General features: G+C 35.6%; 2 protein-coding genes across 4 annotated transcripts; one reads left to right on the top strand and one right to left on the bottom strand.

The window, feature by feature from the left end:
* The first annotated feature begins 761 nt into the window (after window positions 1–761).
* Window positions 762–16,844, top strand: LOC120070854 (Transducin/WD40 repeat-like superfamily protein). Of its 3 annotated transcripts, none has more exons than XM_039022745.2 (18): window positions 762–1,083; window positions 1,171–1,267; window positions 1,371–1,424; window positions 1,517–1,566; window positions 2,295–2,328; window positions 2,448–2,532; window positions 2,701–2,792; window positions 3,305–3,379; window positions 3,927–4,015; window positions 5,303–5,432; window positions 5,565–5,654; window positions 11,876–11,941; window positions 12,990–13,081; window positions 14,602–14,667; window positions 14,764–14,830; window positions 15,642–15,730; window positions 15,850–15,973; window positions 16,443–16,844. In XM_039022745.2, the coding sequence occupies exons 1-18, from the start codon at window positions 1,025–1,027 to the stop codon at window positions 16,485–16,487; spliced, it is 1,404 nt and encodes a 467-aa protein (XP_038878673.1). In that variant the 5' UTR covers window positions 762–1,024; the 3' UTR covers window positions 16,488–16,844. The 3 variants fall into 3 exon arrangements, with proteins under 3 accessions (XP_038878673.1, XP_038878674.1, XP_090167073.1); XM_039022746.2 differs by lacking the exon at window positions 16,443–16,844 and adding an exon at window positions 15,141–15,196 and having other exon boundaries at window positions 15,850–15,974; XM_090310947.1 differs by lacking the exons at window positions 762–1,083; window positions 1,371–1,424 and having other exon boundaries at window positions 1,202–1,267; window positions 1,478–1,566.
* Window positions 16,845–18,760: 1,916 nt separating this feature from the next.
* On the bottom strand, window positions 18,761–19,415 carry LOC120070668 (histone H3.2). Its single transcript, XM_039022505.2, has one exon. It carries the CDS (start codon window positions 19,313–19,315, stop codon window positions 18,905–18,907), a length of 411 nt encoding a protein of 136 aa, XP_038878433.1. The 5' UTR covers window positions 19,316–19,415; the 3' UTR covers window positions 18,761–18,904.
* Window positions 19,416–22,099: the final 2,684 nt, after the last annotated feature.

The raw sequence follows: 22,099 nt of genomic DNA, 5'->3' as shown, positions 1-22,099 counted from the left end.
CCGTACCATTAGGACCAAAGAGATGCTTTCTCATATTTTGATGTTTTAAATTCCAGTGTTGATGTTTGAACTTAGAGTTCTATTGTTTGAAATTTTTATTTATAAAGCTTCATAAAACTTATTTTTAATTCCGAGGGATCCCGACCAAAGGTTTTCAGTTATTTAGATTTTATAAAACTATTTATTTAATAAAATTATTTTGATTTTAGTTAACAATTTATGAAATAGTCGTTTTTAGATTTATGCATACATGTAGTAACGACTTAGTTTAAGTCATAGAAAGTCGAATTGTTACATATGGTGTGAGTCCCACGTAATAATCAATTAATGTTGGCTTTTTAGAAGGGACTACACTTAATGCTCATTGCACTGTAGGGTAAATATAAACCAGTAATGTGGCAGATTCTACATTTTCTTATTTTCATTAATTAATTATGTTTATAGGTGCATAAACATGGCCAGGTCTTTTAAAATACATAGGAAATAATATCAAGTTGATGTAAATCCAAAATTGAAATTCCTTAGAATGTTGAAAATTTGAGGTCATCGCCACAAATATTTAAGTCCTAATTTTCATTCAAAATTCTAATGAATTTCAACTCTAAAAAGTAGTTTTGAAACATTTACGAAAATTCAAGAGTAATATTACACAACTAACCTTGATTTTCCTTTTCCAATTTCGACGTTAGGGGTTAAAAGTGTAATTTCACATCCTAACTATTATAAATACTTTTGGCACCCGCGCAGTTAAGCAAAATGCCGAGTGGCGGGAAAACGGCTCACGAAGTCCTTAGTCCCAACCGATCACAATTCACAGACTACATTCGCCGGAACTGTAAGCCGACGGACGGCCAGAGAGTAGCCATTTCCGGTGGCCGTCGTCACTGTTATCCAGCCTAAGCAAAATGAAGCTGTGAACCGTAAAGAAGGTGGAGAAAAGGTCTGGTGCGGAAGAACAAGTTCAGCTTCTCCTTCGAGCATCCTCAGTTAGGGAAACTCAAATTCAAGCTCCGTTTCATCAGCCATGGACAAGTACTTGGTTCCTTCCGATTCAATACCCCAAATCCCTAAACCGTTCCCGAGGTCTTGTCTTTGATACGTATATTTCGTATCCTTCATTGTATTTTCCGGATTTCTCTGTTGAATTTTGTAGTTGGTTTATGTGAACAGAAATAGATGGAAATTAAGCACTGTCGAATTGAATGGGAAGTTGGATCCCAAGTATCGCCAGGATTTGTCCGTATTACTTGTGCAATCTTATGCAGAGGTATATTTTCGACGTTCTTTTCGGCATTTCGATTTGTTAAATGTTCTCCATATTCTTGAAGATTGCGTAATGGTAGTGCGTGTTTGGTTTTCATTTCATGAAGGTTGGAGTATTTCCTCATTTGTATCATATAGATGGCGTTTTTTGTCCAACAAGTGTACGTCGTTCACTACTCAATTTTCAGTTTCATTTTGATTATTGTATGGTTAGAATCAGATTCTGTTTATGCTGAGGATATAGAGTCTACAGATGAATCGGATTGTTGATGGAGCTCAGGGTCATCAACTGCCATTTAAGAAGTCAGTATCTCTCTATCAAATCATGTTTAAGCAATGAGATGTGAATTGATTGTTATATTATTACTATTACTGTTATCTTTTTCTTTTTGGTTGTTCAATTCAATTCTTTGCTTTCCTGTTGTTTTGTTAATTGGGTTAAAGGAATTGGCTTCTCTATAAGTACTCATTTTTCTGTTTTCTTTTATTTTTTGTTCATCGGTCATTAACAAGAAGCAAAACTTTTTTCTTGAAAGGGCTATTGTTTTGGAAATGTTTTCTTTTATCTTTGGTTCGGTTATTATTATATGAAAATGTTAGATCTTTGATTCTGAGTTTTTTTTTTTTTCAACCCTAGATAGTTGTGAAGTTTTTAAATTTTGATTTTTGTGTACCTTCTTCAGTTATCCAGATCCTGCTGCCAGTTCTTGAAAAGGCTATCATTTTGAGAAATTTGTAATATTAAGAAACGGCAACCTATGAGAAAAGGAAACCCATAGGCAAATTTTTAGTTTTGTTTCTATAGAAAAGAATGAAGTGTTTTCTGTTCAAGTATCGTATGATTATTTCTAACATTTTCTTTTTCTCAACTGGAGAATCATTCTTCATTCAATTTAAATGATCATAGTTCTCACTTGATATGCTTCATGAATCTCATCCATATCTATCACCTTTTCCTTCCCTTCTCCCTTCAATAAAGACTAAAGAGGAAAAGGGGGAGAAAAAGAAGCTAATTTTCATTCTTTTGTCAGACAAGGGATATCTGCTGTGGACTTCGACAACAAGGTGAATTATTGGATCATTACCTTCAGATGTTTTACATGGTTGATAACGTGACTGTTTATTCTTTGCTTTTTTCTAAAGTAACCGTCTACCACGGACTCATCTATGGAAATGAATTCCAGGGAATATACTTGGTTTCAGCAACAAAAACAGGTTGTTTAACAGTACACGACTTTGAGAGTCTTTATTTGCAGACTAATGAAACAGGTAACTGTTTTTCTTCAAGTTCTGTTCTTCAGTTAGTTTGTGTACGTTTCTTTTCTTTTTGTTCTATGCTTCGTGGCAAAAACAGTATGTTTATACACAGTATATATATCTCTGAATAGAGAGCATTTAAGTATTTTGATTGCTACAGTAGCTTCCTTCTACTAATAGGCTTGAGTGAAGACGAGACCAAACACTTAGTGCACCTTTCCCTAAATGAACAGCTTGACTTTGTACGGTGGAATCCTGCCAACCAAGATGAGGTTCTTGTTCAACTCATTTTCCTTGTAATTATGTGAATACATTTTACTCAATACACCGATGTAACATTGGTTGCTATTCCGATGCCAAGATCATTATGCAAGTTGTTTCCTTGCTTGATGTAGTTACAAAAGTATTTATGTGAAGCTCTAGTTTGACGCTGTGAACTGTTAAAGATCTCAAAAGAATTATTATATATTCTGAATTCTAAAATATAAAACCTACCTGTAAAGTTCCTAGCATCTTGTATGGTCTTTTTTTCCCCACTTGGGGCCTGCTGCAGCATGGACAATGACTGACTTGTAATGTGTTGGAGTCATATGCTAATGTAAAAGTTCCTATAGTAATGGGGTATCTTCTACTTAACTGCGATATAATTCAACCCCGTTGTTTCTACTTTGAACTGATTCCCCATGAATGTGTATGTTGTTATGCTAAAGCTGATGTTGAATTATGTATTTATTAGTGGATTCTTCCAATATTTGCTGTTTGCTAACGTATGTTCTCTGCTTAGGTGGTCTGTACATCCATGAAAAGTAAGGAACTAAAGATATTTGACATTGGTTATATTTCTTCTAAACCAGTTGAAGTAAGTTCTTCACCTTTGCATTGAAAGTACTCATGGGATTCATTTAATACTTGGATTTTTATATCCTTCGATTTCAGCGCATTATTTGCTAAATCCCTAACTTTCTCATTTTACAAAAAATTTCCAATACAATCATCTGTTTTCCAAATTTCCATTTTGCTAAAATTGCTAAGTATAACCAATACAGTTTACTTCGTGTAGAATAATGTCCTGTTTATATATATACGCTCTTCCTTCCTCCCTCCCTCCCTTCCTCCCTTTCTTTCTTTTTTCTTCTCTTGTTTTTTATTTTTTATTTTTATTTTTATTTTTATTTTTGTCTATCATAGACATAACACTTCCAAATGGAGGAACTTGCTTGTGCAAATAAAAAGTTTGCTTGTATGAATGGTGAAACTTTGTCTATTTTATGTTTATGCTCTAGTTTTTTAAAAAATGGCATATTGCTTTAAGCATGTTTTGCTTTAAAGAAGAACTTAATGAAGTATTGCTGAAGTATAATTAACATGTCTGACCCTGGACTGATAATTTTTCCATTACCTTGTAGGTGTTGAGAGTAAGACAAAGAATCAATAATATAGGGTCTGATAATCATAAAGCTTTATCTGATATAGCATTTATTTCAGATAGTTCAAGGTTTGTCAAAAAAAAAAAAAACTCCTTACATTTAATTGTTTCTGTTGGTCAATAGGTATACAACTATTATAACTTATAATTGATAATCTTGGAAAGAAAGAATTGAGTAAGAAGTTTTATCTATATAGTAGTTGGCTTGAGCGTAATAATAGAATTTCCAGAGAGATTGAGAGGTCTTGTGGAGAGGTTTGGGAGGTGACGAGGTTTAATACCTCTTTGTGGGCACCGTCACATCGGTCACTAGGTCTTTTTATAATTATAATTTTCATTTGATTTTGCTGGATTGAAGTCCATTTTTGTAGTTTGTTCAAGGACTCCATTTTTGCTGGACTTTCTTCTCTTTTTTTTTTTTTCCGTTTTGTGTGCCCTTGTTGTTCTTTCATTTTTCTCCATAAAAGCTTGAATGTTACCTCTTTCAAAAAAATATATATTAAAAACAAAGCTTTCAGTAAGAAATATGAATAATACAAATGGATAGATAAAGAAAAGGTTTATTACAGTTGTATCCTGTACAAAGAAACCAAATTTGAGATTGTAAGAAGGAACTTCAATTGTTAAGAATAAGATCCCAAAGGTAGTTACAAAACTCCTTAGAAACAAACATTCAAAAGAGACATTAAACCTAGTCATAGACCACACTTCATATAAAGACTCTCAACTCCTTTCTTATTATATCTCATTGTAATTTGAGCAAAAAGAAAAAAAGGCTAATTTGAACGATATAGATGGAGCAGAGATAGAAATTCATGAGTAGGTCGTGGATGGAGCGAGGAAGAAAAACAATGCAAATAGTCAATTTTGATACCCTGTTGGATAACAATCAAGTCTTCATTTTTCTCTATTTGATTCAATAAGATTGGTCTCATACTTATAGCCACTGATAGTATATAAGGAATACAAAGGAAAAAGGGTAACCAAAAATAAAAAAGCTTTACATACTACAGAAAACAAACGTGCTAAAGACTAGAAAATGGGCCAAAATCATGTGTATGGATTGAACTTTACTAAGTTGCCAGAAACTTTATACTGGGGTCTTCTTTCAATAGACATTTCTGATGGACCAGTTTGAATTGTGTTCAGACAAAGTCTTTAATATGATAAGTTTTTTCTAATGGAATACCAAATACATGGGACATACTGTCATGGTAAATTGTGGTATATTATTGCTTATTGATAATGCTAATTGTTGATTTCTTCTGAACACCCGAACGCCTAAGTTAAGTCATCTCTATCTTTATTCTTAGAAAAAGTTTAAAGATATATTGTCCTCCGTGAACATTTTGGCAGGTTACTTGCATCTGATACATGTGGAGTAATCAATATGTGGGACAGAAGAACTGGAATACTTCCATGTCTTGAGCTTACCAGTAACTCATGCAGTGCACTTAACAGAATCCAGCTGAATGTTGAAAATCAGGTTCTTGTTGTTCAACAAATATGTGGACGATTTCCTTCCCTGTAAATCACGTTGTTTCATTTTCTTCATTAGATTTCTCATAGTTTAAATGACTTTGGTCCCATTGTCTGAAACACTGATATCTTGGTTTAGATTATCTTTGGTGCTGGTAAGCATGGAGTCATCTATATTTGGGATCTTCGCGGAGGTAGAACATCTGGTGCTTTTCAAAACCATAAAGAGGTAATAGGACTAATAAATTTATATATATATATATATAAAAGGAGGTAATAAATCTAATAGCCATTGATGAAAGGGTTAGGTCCATACCTTTTTTAAAAAAAAATGGGACAAGAAGCAAGTATCTTCTTGTTCACCTTTATTCTAACTTTTAAGGTTCTTATTTTGTTCCCCCTTATTTTGATTTAATCATAACAATTTTCACGTGTAACCAATTCTCTCAATAATTTTTGTAATTAAAAGTGAGTTAGAGGATTTTATAATTCTTTTTCTATTAAAAATGAACTATAGAGTTCAAAATTGCAGTTACCTATTATGTGGCAACACATTGATCCTATACATAATAATATTGTTGTACCACATCACAGTTTTAGATGATATGGAATCACTGATGTCAAATAGATTTGATATTCCTTAATAGTTACACCATTCAAGCATCATTTTAGAATTAATATAAATGTATGAATTAGCGTGGATTCTTTCTTGCAAAGTAGCTGACTTCATTTTACATGTGGGGCTGGATGCCGTAGTTGTCCATATAACATACTGCAAATCCAAACGGCAATCAGAATGCAATTTTTATAGGCAAAAGCGTTTTTTTGTTTCTATTTTGCTTTTTTTTTCTTTTTTGGATAAGACTATGATAAGCTTGGGCCAGATTTCCTTTATTTTATTGACAGTAAGGGAGAATTTGAGAACTCCCTACCTCTCCTCTCAATCCCATAACAGAGATTGTTACACACAAAATCATTTCCTACCTTCCCATGGCCTTACAAATACTCTCCTCTCTTGTGGACCCCCCCCCCCCATAATTAACAATATTCCTAGGGCCCACATTTATTTATTTCATTATACTTTGTCTTTCTCATTACCTAGTCTCTCCTTGGTCTTACTTCATCTCTCATATACTTTCGTTACTTGGGGCCTATCATTATCCTCAAGGTGAAAATCAAGAAATTGGTCATTAATGATGCTCGGAAGCTCCCATGTTGCATCGACCGCATCACCATTCTCCCAACGAATCAAGACTTCCAATTGTTGGTCATCAGTTGGAGACGTGCGTAATCCTAACAATTCAGCTGGTTGGGTAATGAAGGATAAGTCAATAGCCAATGTCGAAGGAATGGATACTCTCAGCAAGTTTCTGCCAGTGGCTTTGCGCAAGACGGATACATGAAAAACAGGGTGGATGCCGGTCTCCGGTGGTAAAGCGATGCGGTATGCCATCTTACTTATGCAGTCGGTTACTTGGAATGGCCCCACAAACCTTGGTGCGAGCTTAGGGTGTTTGTGTTTCGATAAGGACGATTGCCAATATGGTTTGAGTTTGAGATACACCCAATCCCCTACATTAAACTCGACATCACGCCTTTTGGCATTGGTTATCTTCATCATACGTTGTTGTGCTTTAAGCAGGGATTCCTTGAGTTTTGCTAGCATGGTGTCTTGGTCCCTTAACTGAAAATCAACCTCGTTGACTAGGCTGGTGCCGTGCACACAGGTGGGTGGGGTGGGGGGGCAGCCGTAGAGTATTTCAAATGGGGTAACTTGGGTAGCTGTATGAAAGGACGTATTAATAGCTGAATTCCGCCCATGGAACCCCTTTTGCCCATTGTTTGGGGTTGCTCATTGCAAAGCACCTTAGGTATGTTTCTATTCCTCTGTTCACCACTTCCGTTTGCCCATCCGTTTGTGGATGATAGGCCGTACTTTGACGCAATTGAGTTCCCAACGTGCGAAAAAGCTCTTCCAAAACAAGCTGGTAAAGATTTTGTCACGATCAGAAACGATGCTACGTGGGTAGCCGTGTAGGCGAACAATTTCTTTGACAAAAACTCTAGCCACCGAATGAGCAGAAAATTGGTGTTTAAGAGTGATAAAATGGGCATTCTTGGACAAACGGTCCACAACAACCATGATGGTATCAAATCCCTCGGACTTTGGTAGTCCTTCGATAAAATCCATGGAGATGTCCACCCACACTCGGTCCAAAATAGACAGGGCTTGTAGGAGACCCAAGTATTTTGCTTGTTGACACACCCCACATTCAGCCACGAACTGCTGCACTGTCTGCTTCATACCTTTCCAATACACTTCCTTGGATATCTTTGGTATGTCTTTAGGCCCCCTTGGTGACCTCCCACCGGGGTGTTATGAAACTCATGTAGCAGAAGAGGGATTGTGGGGGAGGTGGCTGGTATCACAATATGCCCCTTGTAGTACAGGAGTTCCCCCCATAGGCTATATCCCAATGGTGCCGGCTGTCCATCCAACAAGGCTTGGCAGATCTCATTTAACTCACTATCATTGCATACTTGTTCAACAAATAAGGCGGTGTTCAACCCCTTCACTACGCTGAGTAAGTCGAGTTCACATATGGTAGGCAATCGTGAAAGTGCATCCGCCACTGAATTCTCGATCCCTCGTTTATACTCAATACTAAAGTCGACCCCATGAGCTTGGCGATCCATCGTTAATATTCCCCTGCAACACTCTTTGTTCTAGCAGAAACGTGAGACTTTTCTGATCCGTGCGGACGATGAAGTGCCTTCCTAATAGATAGGTTCTCCATTTCTGAATTGCAAACACCATGGCCATAAGTTCTCTTTCATATACCGCTTTGAAGCGGTGGGTAAGAGGTAACGCTTGGCTAAAATATGCCAATGGTCGTTTGTTTTGCATGAAGACAGACCACAACCCTACTCCCGAAGCATCTGTTTCCACAACGAAAGGCTCATCGAAGTTAGGTAACCCCAAAACCGACACGGACATCATAGTGGACTTAAGGCGTTGGAAGGCTTCTTCTGCTTCATCACTCCAATTAAAGTTCCCCTTTTTCAACAACTGAGTCAATGGTAATGCAATGGCACCGTAGTTGGCCACGAATTTTCTATAATAACCGGTGAGTCCAAGAAATCCTCGTAGTTCCTTCACATTTCGAGGCGTGGGCCATGTTTCCATTGCTTCCAATTTAGTTGGATCTGCTGATACCCCTTTCTCTGAAATAATGTGGCCTAGATACTCAATGCTAGTAGCTTCGAAATGGCACTTCTTCAAGCTCACCACCAACTGATTTTGGACTAGAATTTCCAGGATCGTTGATAAATGGATAACATGCTCTGCAATCAACTTGCTATAAACCAGGATGTCATCAAAGAAGACCAAAGCAAAGCGGCGAAGATATGGCTTCAGAATATCGTTCATGATTGCCTAAAAAGTGGATGGAGCATTTCTCAGTCCGAAGGGCATCACTAAGAACTCATAATGGCCTTCGTGCATTCTAAACGCTGTTTTATGGACATCACTTGGCTGGACCCGAATCTGATGGTATCCTGATTTCAAATCAATTTTTGAAAAAATTGTAGCGCCAAACAACTCATCAAGTAGTTCATCAACAATAGGGATAGGATACTTATCTGGAACCATGACGTTGTTTAGAGCCCGATAATCTACACAGAAATGCCAACTCCCATCTTTCTTTTTGACTAATAGCACAGGCCTTGTGAACACACTTCGACTGGCTGAATTATCCCTACCATCAACATCTCTTTTACCAGCTTTTCGATCTCATCTTTCTGAAACTGAGGATAGCGGCATGGTCTCACATTAATTAGCCCAGCTCCTGGTTGTGATTCGATGGCATGATCATGGACTCGAGTTGGTGGAAGTTCTGCCAGAGTTTGAAAAACCGCCTCAAAATCACGAAGCAACTCCTTAATTTCATCTGCATAGCCAGTTGTCCCTCAAGTAACTGGCCTTCATCTCCCAAGTCAGTGTTTCGGTTCATATCTAATGCATTCAGCTCAATTAAAACCCCTTGGTCTCCTCCCCTCATCGCCTTCACCATTGATTTCAGTGATATTTGTGATTTCACTAGGCCACGGTCACCTTGTAGATGGACCAACCAATCCCCAACGGAAAATTCCATCGTTGACCGTTTGTAATTGAATGTAATTTGCCCCAGTGTCTTCAACAAAACCACTCCCAAGATGACATCGGTGCTGCCCAAAGGTAAAGGAAGGAAATCTTGTATTATAGACAAATCGGAGATAGTTATGAACACACCTTTACAAATTACAGCTGCTTGAACTGATCCTCCTGAGCCCAACACTACATCGTATCCCTCCGATGGTGAGATCGGCAGCTATAACTCGGAGACCAACTCTGTGGTAATGAAGTTGTGAGTCGTGCCCCCATTGATCAAAACGATCACCTCTCAGCCCCCAATAACTCCCGAACTTTGATTGTTTTAGGTGAGCTCAGCCCAGCCAATGAGTTTAACAACAGGTTCGCGATTTCTTTGGTGTCCTCTCCATGGGCTTCCCCGGGTTTGTACTCCACTATGTCGGGCTCTTCACCTTTTTCAGCCAAATCTTCCCCTTCCTGCACAAACATAAACTGTAACTCTTTCTTCTTACAGCGATGGCCAAAGCTAAACTTCTTGTCACATCGGAAACATAGCCCTTTGTCTCTTTTTTCCTTCATTTCTGCATCTGACAGTCGTCGATAAGCACTGCCGGCATTCCCCTTCTCTCCCATTTCTGTCCGGGGGGTGATCGTCGTCGAAGAACCCGTTGAACTCCCTCGACTCAGGCTGAACGTGATCGATCGGCTACTCAGGCTGCTTGACCCATGGCTACCCACCCCGCTAGCGCTCGACCCGCCTTTCGTAACCGGGTTATTATTCGCCCCGACTCCCTTACCCAATCTTCATTGAAGCAACTGATCTTCTTCAATTAATTGGGCCATTTGCATTTTTTTTTTTAGGCCTTCGGGCTTTAATTTTCGCATTTCACTTTGGATCTCCACCTTAAGCCCACACACAAATTTACTCTCCAGGGCTTTATCATCCAACTCCTTCAAGCCGGCGGAGTAACGCTCAAACTTCCGCCGATATTCCCTCACCGTCGTCTCCTACTGTAACCTCATCACTCTCGCATACCGATCAGCTTCACTTGCTGGCCGAAACCACGTTAAAAACAGCTCCCGAAAACGTGACCAGCTCCCCACCGGCGACCAGTCATCTTCCCACTGATACCAATCTAAGGCTTCGCCCTCTAGACACAATACGGCTGCATCCAACTTGTCTTTCTCCGAGAGTCAATTTACCACGAAGTAACGCTCCACCATATGTAGCCAGCCATCGGGATTCTCATCGTCTTCCCCCTTGAAGATCGGCACCTCCAACTTCCTTAACCTCATATCAAATAATGGTACCTCTTTGTAACCAGGCGCGTGGATCCCTTCCTTGCTCTCTTGGCTTTCTACTCATGTCAAGGACCCTTTAGCGGCCTGTTTCCCTTTTTCCGACACCATCCTTTCGGACGACGGCGAGTGTTTTTCATGGTTGCTCATCGCCTCCAGCTGAGACAGGATTAGGGCCATCCGTGCGGACATATTGTCCATCCATCCCTTGACTTCCTTCGATTGCAAATTCATCTTCTCCTCCATTTCAGCTTGTTTTTCTTCCATTGCTATCATTCGACTTTCCATTTTTCCCACCATACCGAGGCAACTGCTCTGATACCAAGTTGATAAGCTTGGGCCAAATTGACTTTATTTTATTGATAGTAAGGGAGAATTTGAAAGCTCCCTACCTCTCCTCTCAATCCCATAACAGAGATTGTTACACAAAATCATTTCCTACCTTCCCATGGCCTCAATGGCCTTACAAATACTCTCCTCCTCTCTTGTGGACCCCCTCCCCCCCTCTCATAACTAACAATATTCTTAGGGCCCACATTTATTTATTTCATTACACTTTGTCTTTCTCATTACCTAGCCTCTCCTTGGTCTTCCTTCGTCTCTCATATACTTTCATTACTTGGGCCTATCAGACTATTTTTGCTTTTCATTCGCCATGCAGCACTGCTTAATGCAATTTCGGAAACAGAAAGTGTATACCTATGCAATTAAGCTAAACAAAATGTCTTACATACTGAGAAAAATAAAAATTGTTGGCAACCGGATTACTCACTCTTATCTTAGAGGCCAATCACAAAAACAATCCACTCTTAGTAGGACATCTTAGGCAACAACTTAGTTGCCGTTGACCTGTTGGTCAGATTGTAGATCAACTAACCTAATGCGGTTAAGTTTACATCAAAATTTAACCCTCATCATAACTTGCCAATGCAAAGTTTCAGCATAAAATTTTTCTCTGTAGGCTTTTCTTTTCAGTAGATTCTATATTGGAGCATCATTTAATATTATTTATCATGCAGGTGTGCCATCCTCCTCTAAAATCATTTAAGCTAGCCTCAATGATTGAGAGAATTGGGACTTTGAAGGTACTTAAAATAATTTTACTATCATTTATTCTAGTCCATTTTTTTTTTTAAAAGGAAACATTACTTTTCATTGAATTAATGAAAAGAGACTAATACTCAAGTACAAGAAAATAAAATAGTCAAAGGAGATCATAAGACAAACATAATAACAAGAACATCATTCTAAGACATAGAACAAGCTAAGCTAAAAAGACAAATGCCCCCCAATTCAATCAAATATCTTGGATAGAAAAATTCCCAAAGAGCTTGTAAAAAGAGCACCAGGTAGAGGCATTGATGCTTGCAATTTCAAATCGATCTGACCACTGAAGGAATTTATCATGGAACACTCTTTGGTCTCTTTCAAACCATAATTCAGCAAGCAGTGCTTTGACGGCATTAACCCATAATAAATTAATAATTGAGACTGAGGCTTCAAAGAAGGACCATATAATACTTGAAGAATGTTTTCTTTAAAGGAGGCTCCAAAAACCTAATGAATATGAAAAATAGCGTAAAGCTTCTTCCAACAAGCAAGAGAATAGTTGCAACCAAAAAATAAATGTTGAAGATCTTCACTGGCAGCCATACATAACGGACAGAGTGATGGAAAAAGGCAATGAGATGGCAATTTTCTTTGAAGAACTGAAGAACAATTGAAGTATCCAAATAATAACGTCAATTCTTTTCGGACTATTCGATTTCCATAAGCCATTAAAAACCTCCTTATCCATACTTCCAGTTGCTGTTAACTTCTTGAAAAGATGTTTAACTGAAAAAATTCCAGATGATTCCAAAGTCCAGCTTCTTTTAATTAAAATGGGTCTCCAGTCCAGTGTTTCTTTTAATAAAAAAGGGTCTCTTGCTATAAGATTGTTGAAAATGCATGTCCTTGCTATTCTTTTTCTTTACAAAACTGAGATTTTTCATTAAATAAATGAAATTACCACCAACGGTGGCTTAGTGGAAGGATTGCCAAGTTATTTTGTTCTACTTGTATTTGAAGACTTCATTTTCAATAGGTGTGGCTTACCTTTGTCAATCTTTCATTGCTTTCATCACAATGCAGGAGCAAGCGAATATCATGCCAAAGGAAATACACTCTATTGATTTCAACCCAGCCTGTCCATATCAGTTGGCCTTCCATCTAGACGACGGTTGGTATGTTGGGAAAAGAAACTTTCATATTTCTTCAAGTAATAAATTTATCCACTGTGAACCATTCTGCACAACTTTCCCCATGCGGTTGAGATGTTGATAAGCATTTTATTTAGCATCTTCCTCTTGTTCTCAAGTATCATTCTTAATGTGATATCATGAATGCAATCAATAGTTTATGTCAGTTGAAGCATGATGAAAAGGTTTCCCGGTTCTGACCATGAGAAAAATAGCATAGTTTCCGGGTACCAATTTCATTTACTAGGAAGTATTATTGTCCTGCTCTCTCCACTAGTACAAATGAATAATATTCTCTCTATTAGCTATGGGAATAAGTTGTACCGAGGCATTCTTTTCTTTTCAATATTTATCCTAGTGATTGGTCAACTAATCTGTGGTGTTATTTTTGGTGAACACGGATATTTCAACTACTTGATCAATTGGTTGCATGGAAAATCCTATGATTTACGGAGACTATTCATATGTTCACAACAAACTTCTTTAACTTCTTTTTCAGCCACCTTAGACTAGATCTCTGGTCATGCAACAGTCACTATTCACAAGCATTGAGAATAAAAAGAATAACTAAACCGTACAGGATTGATCTTCAATTAATTTAACTACGGAGTGTTCATAAATTAAAAATTTTAGAGAATAATTTGATGAAAATATATTCATCCTAGGGTTGAACGTTAAAAGGAAAAAAAAAACACAAGGGAGGAGATAAATTGGCTAAGTTTTGGACTTCTCTCTATTCTCTCACAACACTGAATAAAAAATGTCGTGTGATGAGGGCTCACAAGTCGCAATTGATCTGGTAAGCCCTAAGTAATATAGCGTGTAGACCCACAATTAACATTTTAGACACTCCTAGGACTCTAGGCTTATGTTCAATGGCTTAGAATTTTTCTTTTCAGCTTGATATTTCTCTATTTTCCTGCAAAGTTCAGATAAAAACTCAATTTAAACATAGAACGTATCTATTTGAAGAGGGTAGAACTCATCTACAGCCCTCCATTAACTAAAGTCAAACTAGCATACACCTATCCCGACCACCCCCCCCCCCCCCCCCCCCCCCCCCCCCCAACAAAAAAGAAAAGAAAAAATACATTTCAGACTACTGGAGCAAAAATCACTCTCATATGCCTGGTATGGTTGTATTTTGGGGCATGTGCTTTATAGATTAGAAAATGAATTTACCTAAAATTGCATTGAGGATTTGTCCTTTCCCACGAGGATCTGTTTAGTATTGTTTCGTACTTTTTCCTACATGTGGACTCGGGTAATAATTTTTACTCATCTAACATGTGGACTGTTAATATGAGTTAAAAGAGGAATAACATTATAAATAGTTGAACTCTAGATCTTTTACTGCACTGAAACATGTGAAATATCTACACCAGAAACCTAAACTCTGAGGATATAATAAATTTTAGCCATTTTATATGTTCTCAAGAAAAATGAGAGCCATTTTATATGTTAAAAGATAATCCAGGATTAAAAAGTTTCCTATAATTCTTCAGGTCAGGTATTTTGGATGTTTATAATTTTCAGGTCACACATATTCATTGTCCACCCCCAGCTTGGATGTAAGTAAAACTAAAACTTATGTAGAATCAAAGTATTCATTATGTGAAGAATCAGATAGTTCCCTAACTCTGTTTCTTTTTGTTTGGAAAGAGTAGAAATGATTCCAACGTGCCTACAGATCAATTATTTTTGAGGAAACCATCATGGCTGCCAACAGATTCTGTAAGTTACTGTATCCTGTGCTTCTATTTTGTTTCATCATTTTTACAAGTAGAAATCTGAGCCAAAGTGGGTATAGCTCAACCGGGGCATATAATGAGACTAAAAGATAAATAAATAAAATATTTGCACGACCATATAGTGCTGTTAAACTCTTCAACCATACAGCACAACAACAATATGCGTTGGTCTGTTTTTCTTCGACTCTCTGTAACCTTTTCTTTTTCTGTTTGTTATATTGGCAACTTCATAATTTACAGATATCCCATGTATTAGGTTTGAGTGAATTGTGAAAATAGTCCTGGTACTTTAGGTTGTAGATCAAGTGAAGAGAAGTCTAAGCTATGCTATTAAAGTCAACTGCAAAATGTAAGAATTTTCTTGTGCGCGAATTTTGATCCAGGAAATTTTGTGCATGCAAATTTTTATTCAGGAATTCTCTTGCATTATTTAGGCACTTACATGGTTGTCAGTTTTATTATAGTAGAGGCTCTGTTAGCAATAAAGACTAGACAGAATGAAAGAGCTATGCACTAAGAAAATCTCCTTGCACATATGCTATACATACAAGAATGTCTGTTTAACTGAAAGCTATTGGCCTACATTAATCTGTTAATTCTGGATCATGGAAGATGACAAGATGTACTCGGTTTAGTTATATAGTATAGCAACGTACCATAATGATATTAGTATCTATAGCATGTGCATCTGTTCATAGCTAGTTACGAGAACACACATTTTCTCGAATTTTATTCAGTTTTAGAGTTTCTTACTTATTTCTTTTTTCCTTTTGCAATGATGTATTTTTACATAGATCTATGTGGTTGGATCTTCTTCCGTCGAAGGCATTCATCTTTTGGATTTTCATCCTGACTCCCGCTCTCCCAGCCACGTAGACTACAAGTATGAAACTTAAATGTCATGCCTCCAACATTCTACGTTTTTGAAACATACTGTATAGAAATGAATCAAATGATTTTTATATCCTTTCCTTCTTTTTGTTGTATCCTTTCATGTTCCAGTGATCAACTATGTGGTGCTGAAGCAGAGAACAAAAAACGACAGAACAGATATGTCGAGCTGTCTGAAGGAGTTACATCTTGTGCTGCTCACCCTCTCAATGGCACCATCATTGCTGGAACGAAGGTTTGTTTTCTGTCAAGGATTTCAATGTATTGTTTGTTTATAAATACGAGCAAATTACTTCTTGTGTTCCATGCATCATGTCGAACATGTGTTTAATACTATACTTCCCAAGTACTTAGCAATTTTAGCTAAGTCAATGAGTCAATGTTATATATGTTCAATTAAGATTTACTATTTATTGCATTTGTGAATTTTTCCCTTTACATAAAACCCTTTCTCTTCTCAGTCCTCTTTTTCTTTGTAGTTTCATTGACCGTTCACTAGAGTGGCAACTTGGATGGTCTCGTTTAGGTGGCTCCATTCGTACATAAATATTCTCACATTCTTTATAAAGATAAATGTGCTACTCCTCTCATTGTTAATTGGTTGTGAGATGGGTTTTAATACGACTGTGATGATTATTATTATTATATAAGTTGATTGGCTCCCCTTTTGTGTAAGTCTTAACTTTTGAGAGGATTGGTTTCAGAATTCATCCTTGATCATGATTTCCCAGAAGAACGAATCATGTTAGAAGCCAAGATTGATTATACAAATTTCTCAGCAACCATTTGAAGCCAAAATGTGAGGTATGTATTATTAAGTTTGATGGAGAATGTGAAAGTAGATGGAGTATTTGGAACTCGAAGAACCCGTGGCTGATGATCAATCAGAAAAGGCCTTACACAACTTTGGTTGGTTGATGATGATAACAAGTTTTTTGGTTTTCTTTCTTTCAAACAATTAGATCGTTCTATGTTGCTTAGATTAAGCAAAGCATACTTTATTGGAAAAGGAATTATGAAGCTAATTTTTCATTGTTAAGTTTTGAATTAGGAATATAAGCATTACAGTTGAGAATAAGTTTAAATATACTATTCACTTGTTTATTCTTTTCTTGGCCATAGTACATGTAGTAACTAATAAGATCAAGGGATAGTTACAAATATAGCAATTAAGTCCAACATATTAATAAATGTAGCACAATGCAAAAGAATTTGCACATATAGTAAAATATAGATTCAACTCTCAAAATCCATCCATGATAAATCATATTTATAGAAATTTGTCAATGATAGGATTTATCACAGTAGATTTTACTATATTTATAATTCTTTAAAAATGTTATTATACACTTAATTATTATCCCAAAAGGTAGGATGGGTTGCATTTACCCTAACATCAAATAATTCTATTATGAGATTTAGTTCAAAATGGTCAAAACACTAGCAAACATTTTTTTAAAAAATAAGTATTAATTTTTAGGAAAACTTTTCTAAATAGCAAAAAAATACTAAGACTTCTATCGACGTCTATCACATAGTATCAATGATGGGCTTCTATTCGTTTTTATCACCCATAAACTCCAACTTTTATTAGTCTCTATTAACTTTTATCAAAAGGATTAAATTTTGTCGTCCCCCTAATTTTTACTACATTTTTTGGTCATTTAGAATTAACTTTTACTAATGGAATTATGTTGAGTCTATCAAATCAACATTGTATTTACTACAAGATTATAATATCTATATCAAGATTTTAATTTTACAAATATATCACTAAAACAATCTCTAAATCAAAAGAAAATTATTAAAAAAATTGAATTCATAATAATTAATAATTAACTTCCTTTCATTAACAAACCAAGTTGGGGAAATTATTAGAAATAATACTTTTAAGTTTTCACTTAACAAAATTAGCCATCTTTTTTAAAACTCGTTTAAATTAACTTTTCGTCTATGTCAAGCAAAATCGACCACCGAGATTTAGTTAAAAAAATAAATAAATTTTTTCTAAGTTAGCAATTGTTTTCGCTATTTTAAGCCTTTCCTGATACATCTCGAAGAAATTACACCAACATTCTAATAATTTTTCCAAAATATTATGTGATCACACCATCTTATATATTTTCAAATTTTTTTCAAATTCGATTATATTTACCAAATATTATATCAAAATGTTAATAATCTTTTAAATATTTAGCCAAATTCCTAATTTCCAAGCAATTTACTGATTATCCAAATGAATTTTTTAAAAATATTAACACCGAGATCAATGAATTCGTTAATATCAAAACTTTATATATTTTTTATATATTACTTTTTTTTTCCTTCTGCAAAACTTAATTTTCCCAAAATTTAAAAATCAAAATACAATCATTCATCTAAAATAATCTAATTCATAAACTCATTTAGAAGTTCATATAATCATATAAATAAAAATCAACTTAAAATTACATAATAATTAAATATAATGGTTGATAAAGATAATCAAAAAAAATTTAAAAATATAAAAATATATAAAATTTGAATAAATGATCTAATATTTAAAAAAATTACTTACAAAAAAAGGCCTAGGATCAAAACAATCCATAAATTAGAAAAGGTAAAATTTTCAACTAAATCACAGTAATTGATCTCACCCAAGATTTACTAAGAAAATTTGGCTTAACAACTTTTCCAAAAACGTACTAATTTTTTAAAATATGGAAAATGATGCTATTTCTAATAATTTTCCACAAAGCTGTCAGTTTTAGAAGCATTTAATATCAATATGATTTACAGATACATCCACAAATTTTAAGCTTTACGCCTAGTGCCTACCACCCACATTACATAATTTGACTTCATTTTGAGAATATATATTCGAAAATTTACAATAAAGTGATGAATCAACTTCATACAACTATCATTGGTTTTTCATGTATAAATTATTGCATGCAAAAAAATTAATAGTAATTGCTAATTGAGATTTTTAAGCAGATAGATATTCAAAAGATCAACAAAACTAGTTCAGGAAAACTCACAATTAAAGAAGAAATCCATAAAGCACAGTTTAGATTCAACTTCAATCTCTTCTTCAGAATGAGAACCCTAGTTCCCTTCTAATATACATAAACTGAAAAACACTTTTCATTAAACTCCATTCCAACCATTCAGAAACTGCCCTAAATTAAGCTCTCTCTCCTCTGATTCTTCTAGCTAACTGAATATCCTTAGGCATAATTGTAACTCTCTTAGCATGAATAGCACACAGATTTGTATCTTCAAACAATCCTACCAGGTACGCCTCCGCCGCCTCCTGAAGAGCCGCGACGGCGCTGCTTTGAAACCGAAGATCCGTCTTGAAATCCTGAGCGATCTCCCTCACCAGCCTTTGAAACGGAAGCTTCCTGATTAGAAGCTCCGTGCTCTTCTGGTACTTCCTGATCTCCCTCAGCGCCACCGTCCCTGGACGGAATCTGTGGGGCTTCTTCACTCCTCCGGTCGCCGGAGCTGACTTCCTTGCTGCCTTCGTCGCCAGCTGCTTCCTTGGCGCCTTTCCTCCCGTCGATTTTCTTGCTGTTTGCTTCGTTCTTGCCATCTTCTTTCAAAGGATTCGAACGGTTTGAAAAGCTTTGCGATTGAAAATTCAGAGACTACGGAGTTTGAAGAAGTTTGATTGCTTGTGGGAGAGGGAGTTTTGGTTTGGTATTTATAGAAAGGATTTTTTGGAGAGGCGGGAAAGCTTTTTAGTGTTTTGGTTGGGAGTTAATTAGGACCGTTGATTTTGGAAGCTTATCGACGGTTGTTCTTTTGTGTCACGCGGATCGCGATCTGCGTGACATTTAGGTAACTGACTAATTGACGGGATTGCCCGTCTGATGTTTTGTAACGTATTTTTTTTTATTAGTTCTTAAAAAATATAAAAATAAAAGAAGAAAACAATTATATAAGTTCTAATCTAAACTAAACAAGTTCTTTACTTTTCATAAAAAAATAATTATTAATAATAATAATAAACTAAACAAGTCCTCAATTTTCAATTCTCCTTAAAAAAAATATATTTTCTAAGAAAACTAAATTTTGTGTATATCTAGTTTTTAATATCCCTAAACCTTCTCCCTTTTTTAAAAAAAAAAATAGGTGAGATGAGAGATCGAACTTCTAACGTTGAGGTTGATGATATATACTTTGATCAAACAAGGTTTTCGATATAAAATTAAAAGTTTAGGGACCTAATACTTTTTAAATTTTATGACCTAGTTAAAATAAAATGTAAGAAGGTGTTTGGGGTGTTGAACTGGTTATTATAGTTTATGGGTTATAATAGTGTATATGTTATAATTGTTGGGAATCGAATCCTGAGCGAAAGCGTTGGATCATCTTAAATTCGATTTTATATACATTGGATTCAAATATTAATTATATGGATTGGATTCGTATAATTAAATTTAGTTTAAATGTAATTTATATTAAATACCACAAATGATTGAGATAATTAAAACTACAGGTTATATTGTATTTGATATAATATAAAAACCATATATATTATTAATCTTTTGAAATTAATATGGGAGGGAATTGTAATTCCCTCTCCTCTTTTCTCTCTTAATATTACGTAGGTTATGTGTGGGTGGTTTTTTTGGAAAAAAACTATCGTCTTCTTTACACAGATGAATTGAGAAATAGAGCTCTCTTTGTATTAACTGAATATACACAAAAGTCTCCTCGTCCCTCTTCCAAAACTCAGAGCCCACGCCTCTGGAGAATTCTCCACCCAAAAGAGAATATAGAAGGTTCTGATTGGTAGTGTCCTCATTGAATTGTTTATGACTGGTTTGAGGGTTTCGTGAAGATCTCTGGCTTCAATGGTAACTCTTTCTTAAAACTCTAACCCTATTTTCTTCTTTAAAGCATGTTGTAATTTTTTATGGATTACGCATATTGTGTTATGTAAAATTTTTGTTTGTGGAAAATAAAATTGTGTTGATCCCCGTTTCTACTATGAAACTTCAATTCCTTCAATCTCAACTCAGTGCCCAAATAGCCACTAAATAGTATAATAAAGAAGGACTTGAAAAAATAATATTGTAATGAATTGTAAGTTATAATAGTTGAAAATATTATGTATTATAATTGGAGCCCTAAACATGGCATAGCCCACTCCACCTACGTGTGGTTTAATTTTTTATATTTTTCAAATAAAAAATTAATGATTTCCTTTTTGTCTTTTTAATTATTGAGAAAATTTCCGTTGGAGTTCTAAATTTGCTATATTTGTTGAAGAACATTTTGGTAGTTGTCTCATGTTATGTTTCACATGATGTCTCACAAGATGCTGATTTTGCAAAATATATATATATTTTATATGATGACCTGACTTTTCGAGACTTCTAACTAGGGTCATTACTACCATGCATGCAAATTCAAAACTAAAAATAGTTTGCCATATTTTTGATAAAATAATAATTTTCTAAACACATAAATAACCAAAATAAGATTTGATTCGAGATCTCCAAACGAAAAAAACTTTAATAAAACAAAACATTTAAATTTAAAATTACAAAACTCAATAGTTTTAAATGAAAATACATTGGAAACTTCTTAAAAACATGATAATGGTGGAAGCGACTCTTTGGTCCTGTATGACACCTTCAACATACATCATCGTCAAGCATCTGGTACGTTCTTGCCTTTACCTAAAAAACATTTTAAGAAAGGGTGAGTATTTAAGATACTCAGTAAGTAACTCCACTATCGAGGTCAGGCTATGCAAACACATGCGACATGAACTAAATGTTCTGAACTGGTGGGACTTAATTTGAAGTTCTAAAGTTGAACATGAGTTGTCATCTAAGTGAATAATTTTACCCGCCCTACCGTAGGTGAGATGTACTCATATTAACTTGTGAATCCGAAGGAACACATAACTGGTGGACTCGAAGGCATACATAAACTGGTGGACCCGAAGGTGTACATAATCTGGTGGACTCGAAAGCGTGCATAACTAGTGGACTCAAAGATGCACACAAACTGGTGGACCCGAAAGCGTGCATAACTAGTGGACTCAAAGATGCACACAAACTAGTGGACCCGAAGTCGCACATAAACTAAATCTGTGGTGTACTTAACTACAGTTAGGTGGGTAATTGTTACTAGTACATAACTACAGGTAGGTGGACAATTATTACCAATCTGATCTATCGTGAAACGTGCACTAAAAGGTCCCATAACATGAAATCATAGCATAGCATCTCATAAATTCATGACTTATAGCATAACATCACATAAATTCAAAACATGTATAACTAAAATCTCAACAATGAAACATATTTGTTTCAACAAAAATGAAAATTAATATTTTAAAACTGGTTCTAGTAGTAAA

This window comes from Benincasa hispida, chromosome 2 (genome assembly GCF_027475165.1).
Source record: "Benincasa hispida cultivar pf3 chromosome 2, pf3_genome.v1.1, whole genome shotgun sequence".
Taxonomy (NCBI): Eukaryota; Viridiplantae; Streptophyta; class Magnoliopsida; order Cucurbitales; family Cucurbitaceae; genus Benincasa; species Benincasa hispida.
The sequence above is the reverse complement of the archived record's forward strand: the minus strand, read 5'-3'. Positions and strand labels throughout refer to the sequence as shown.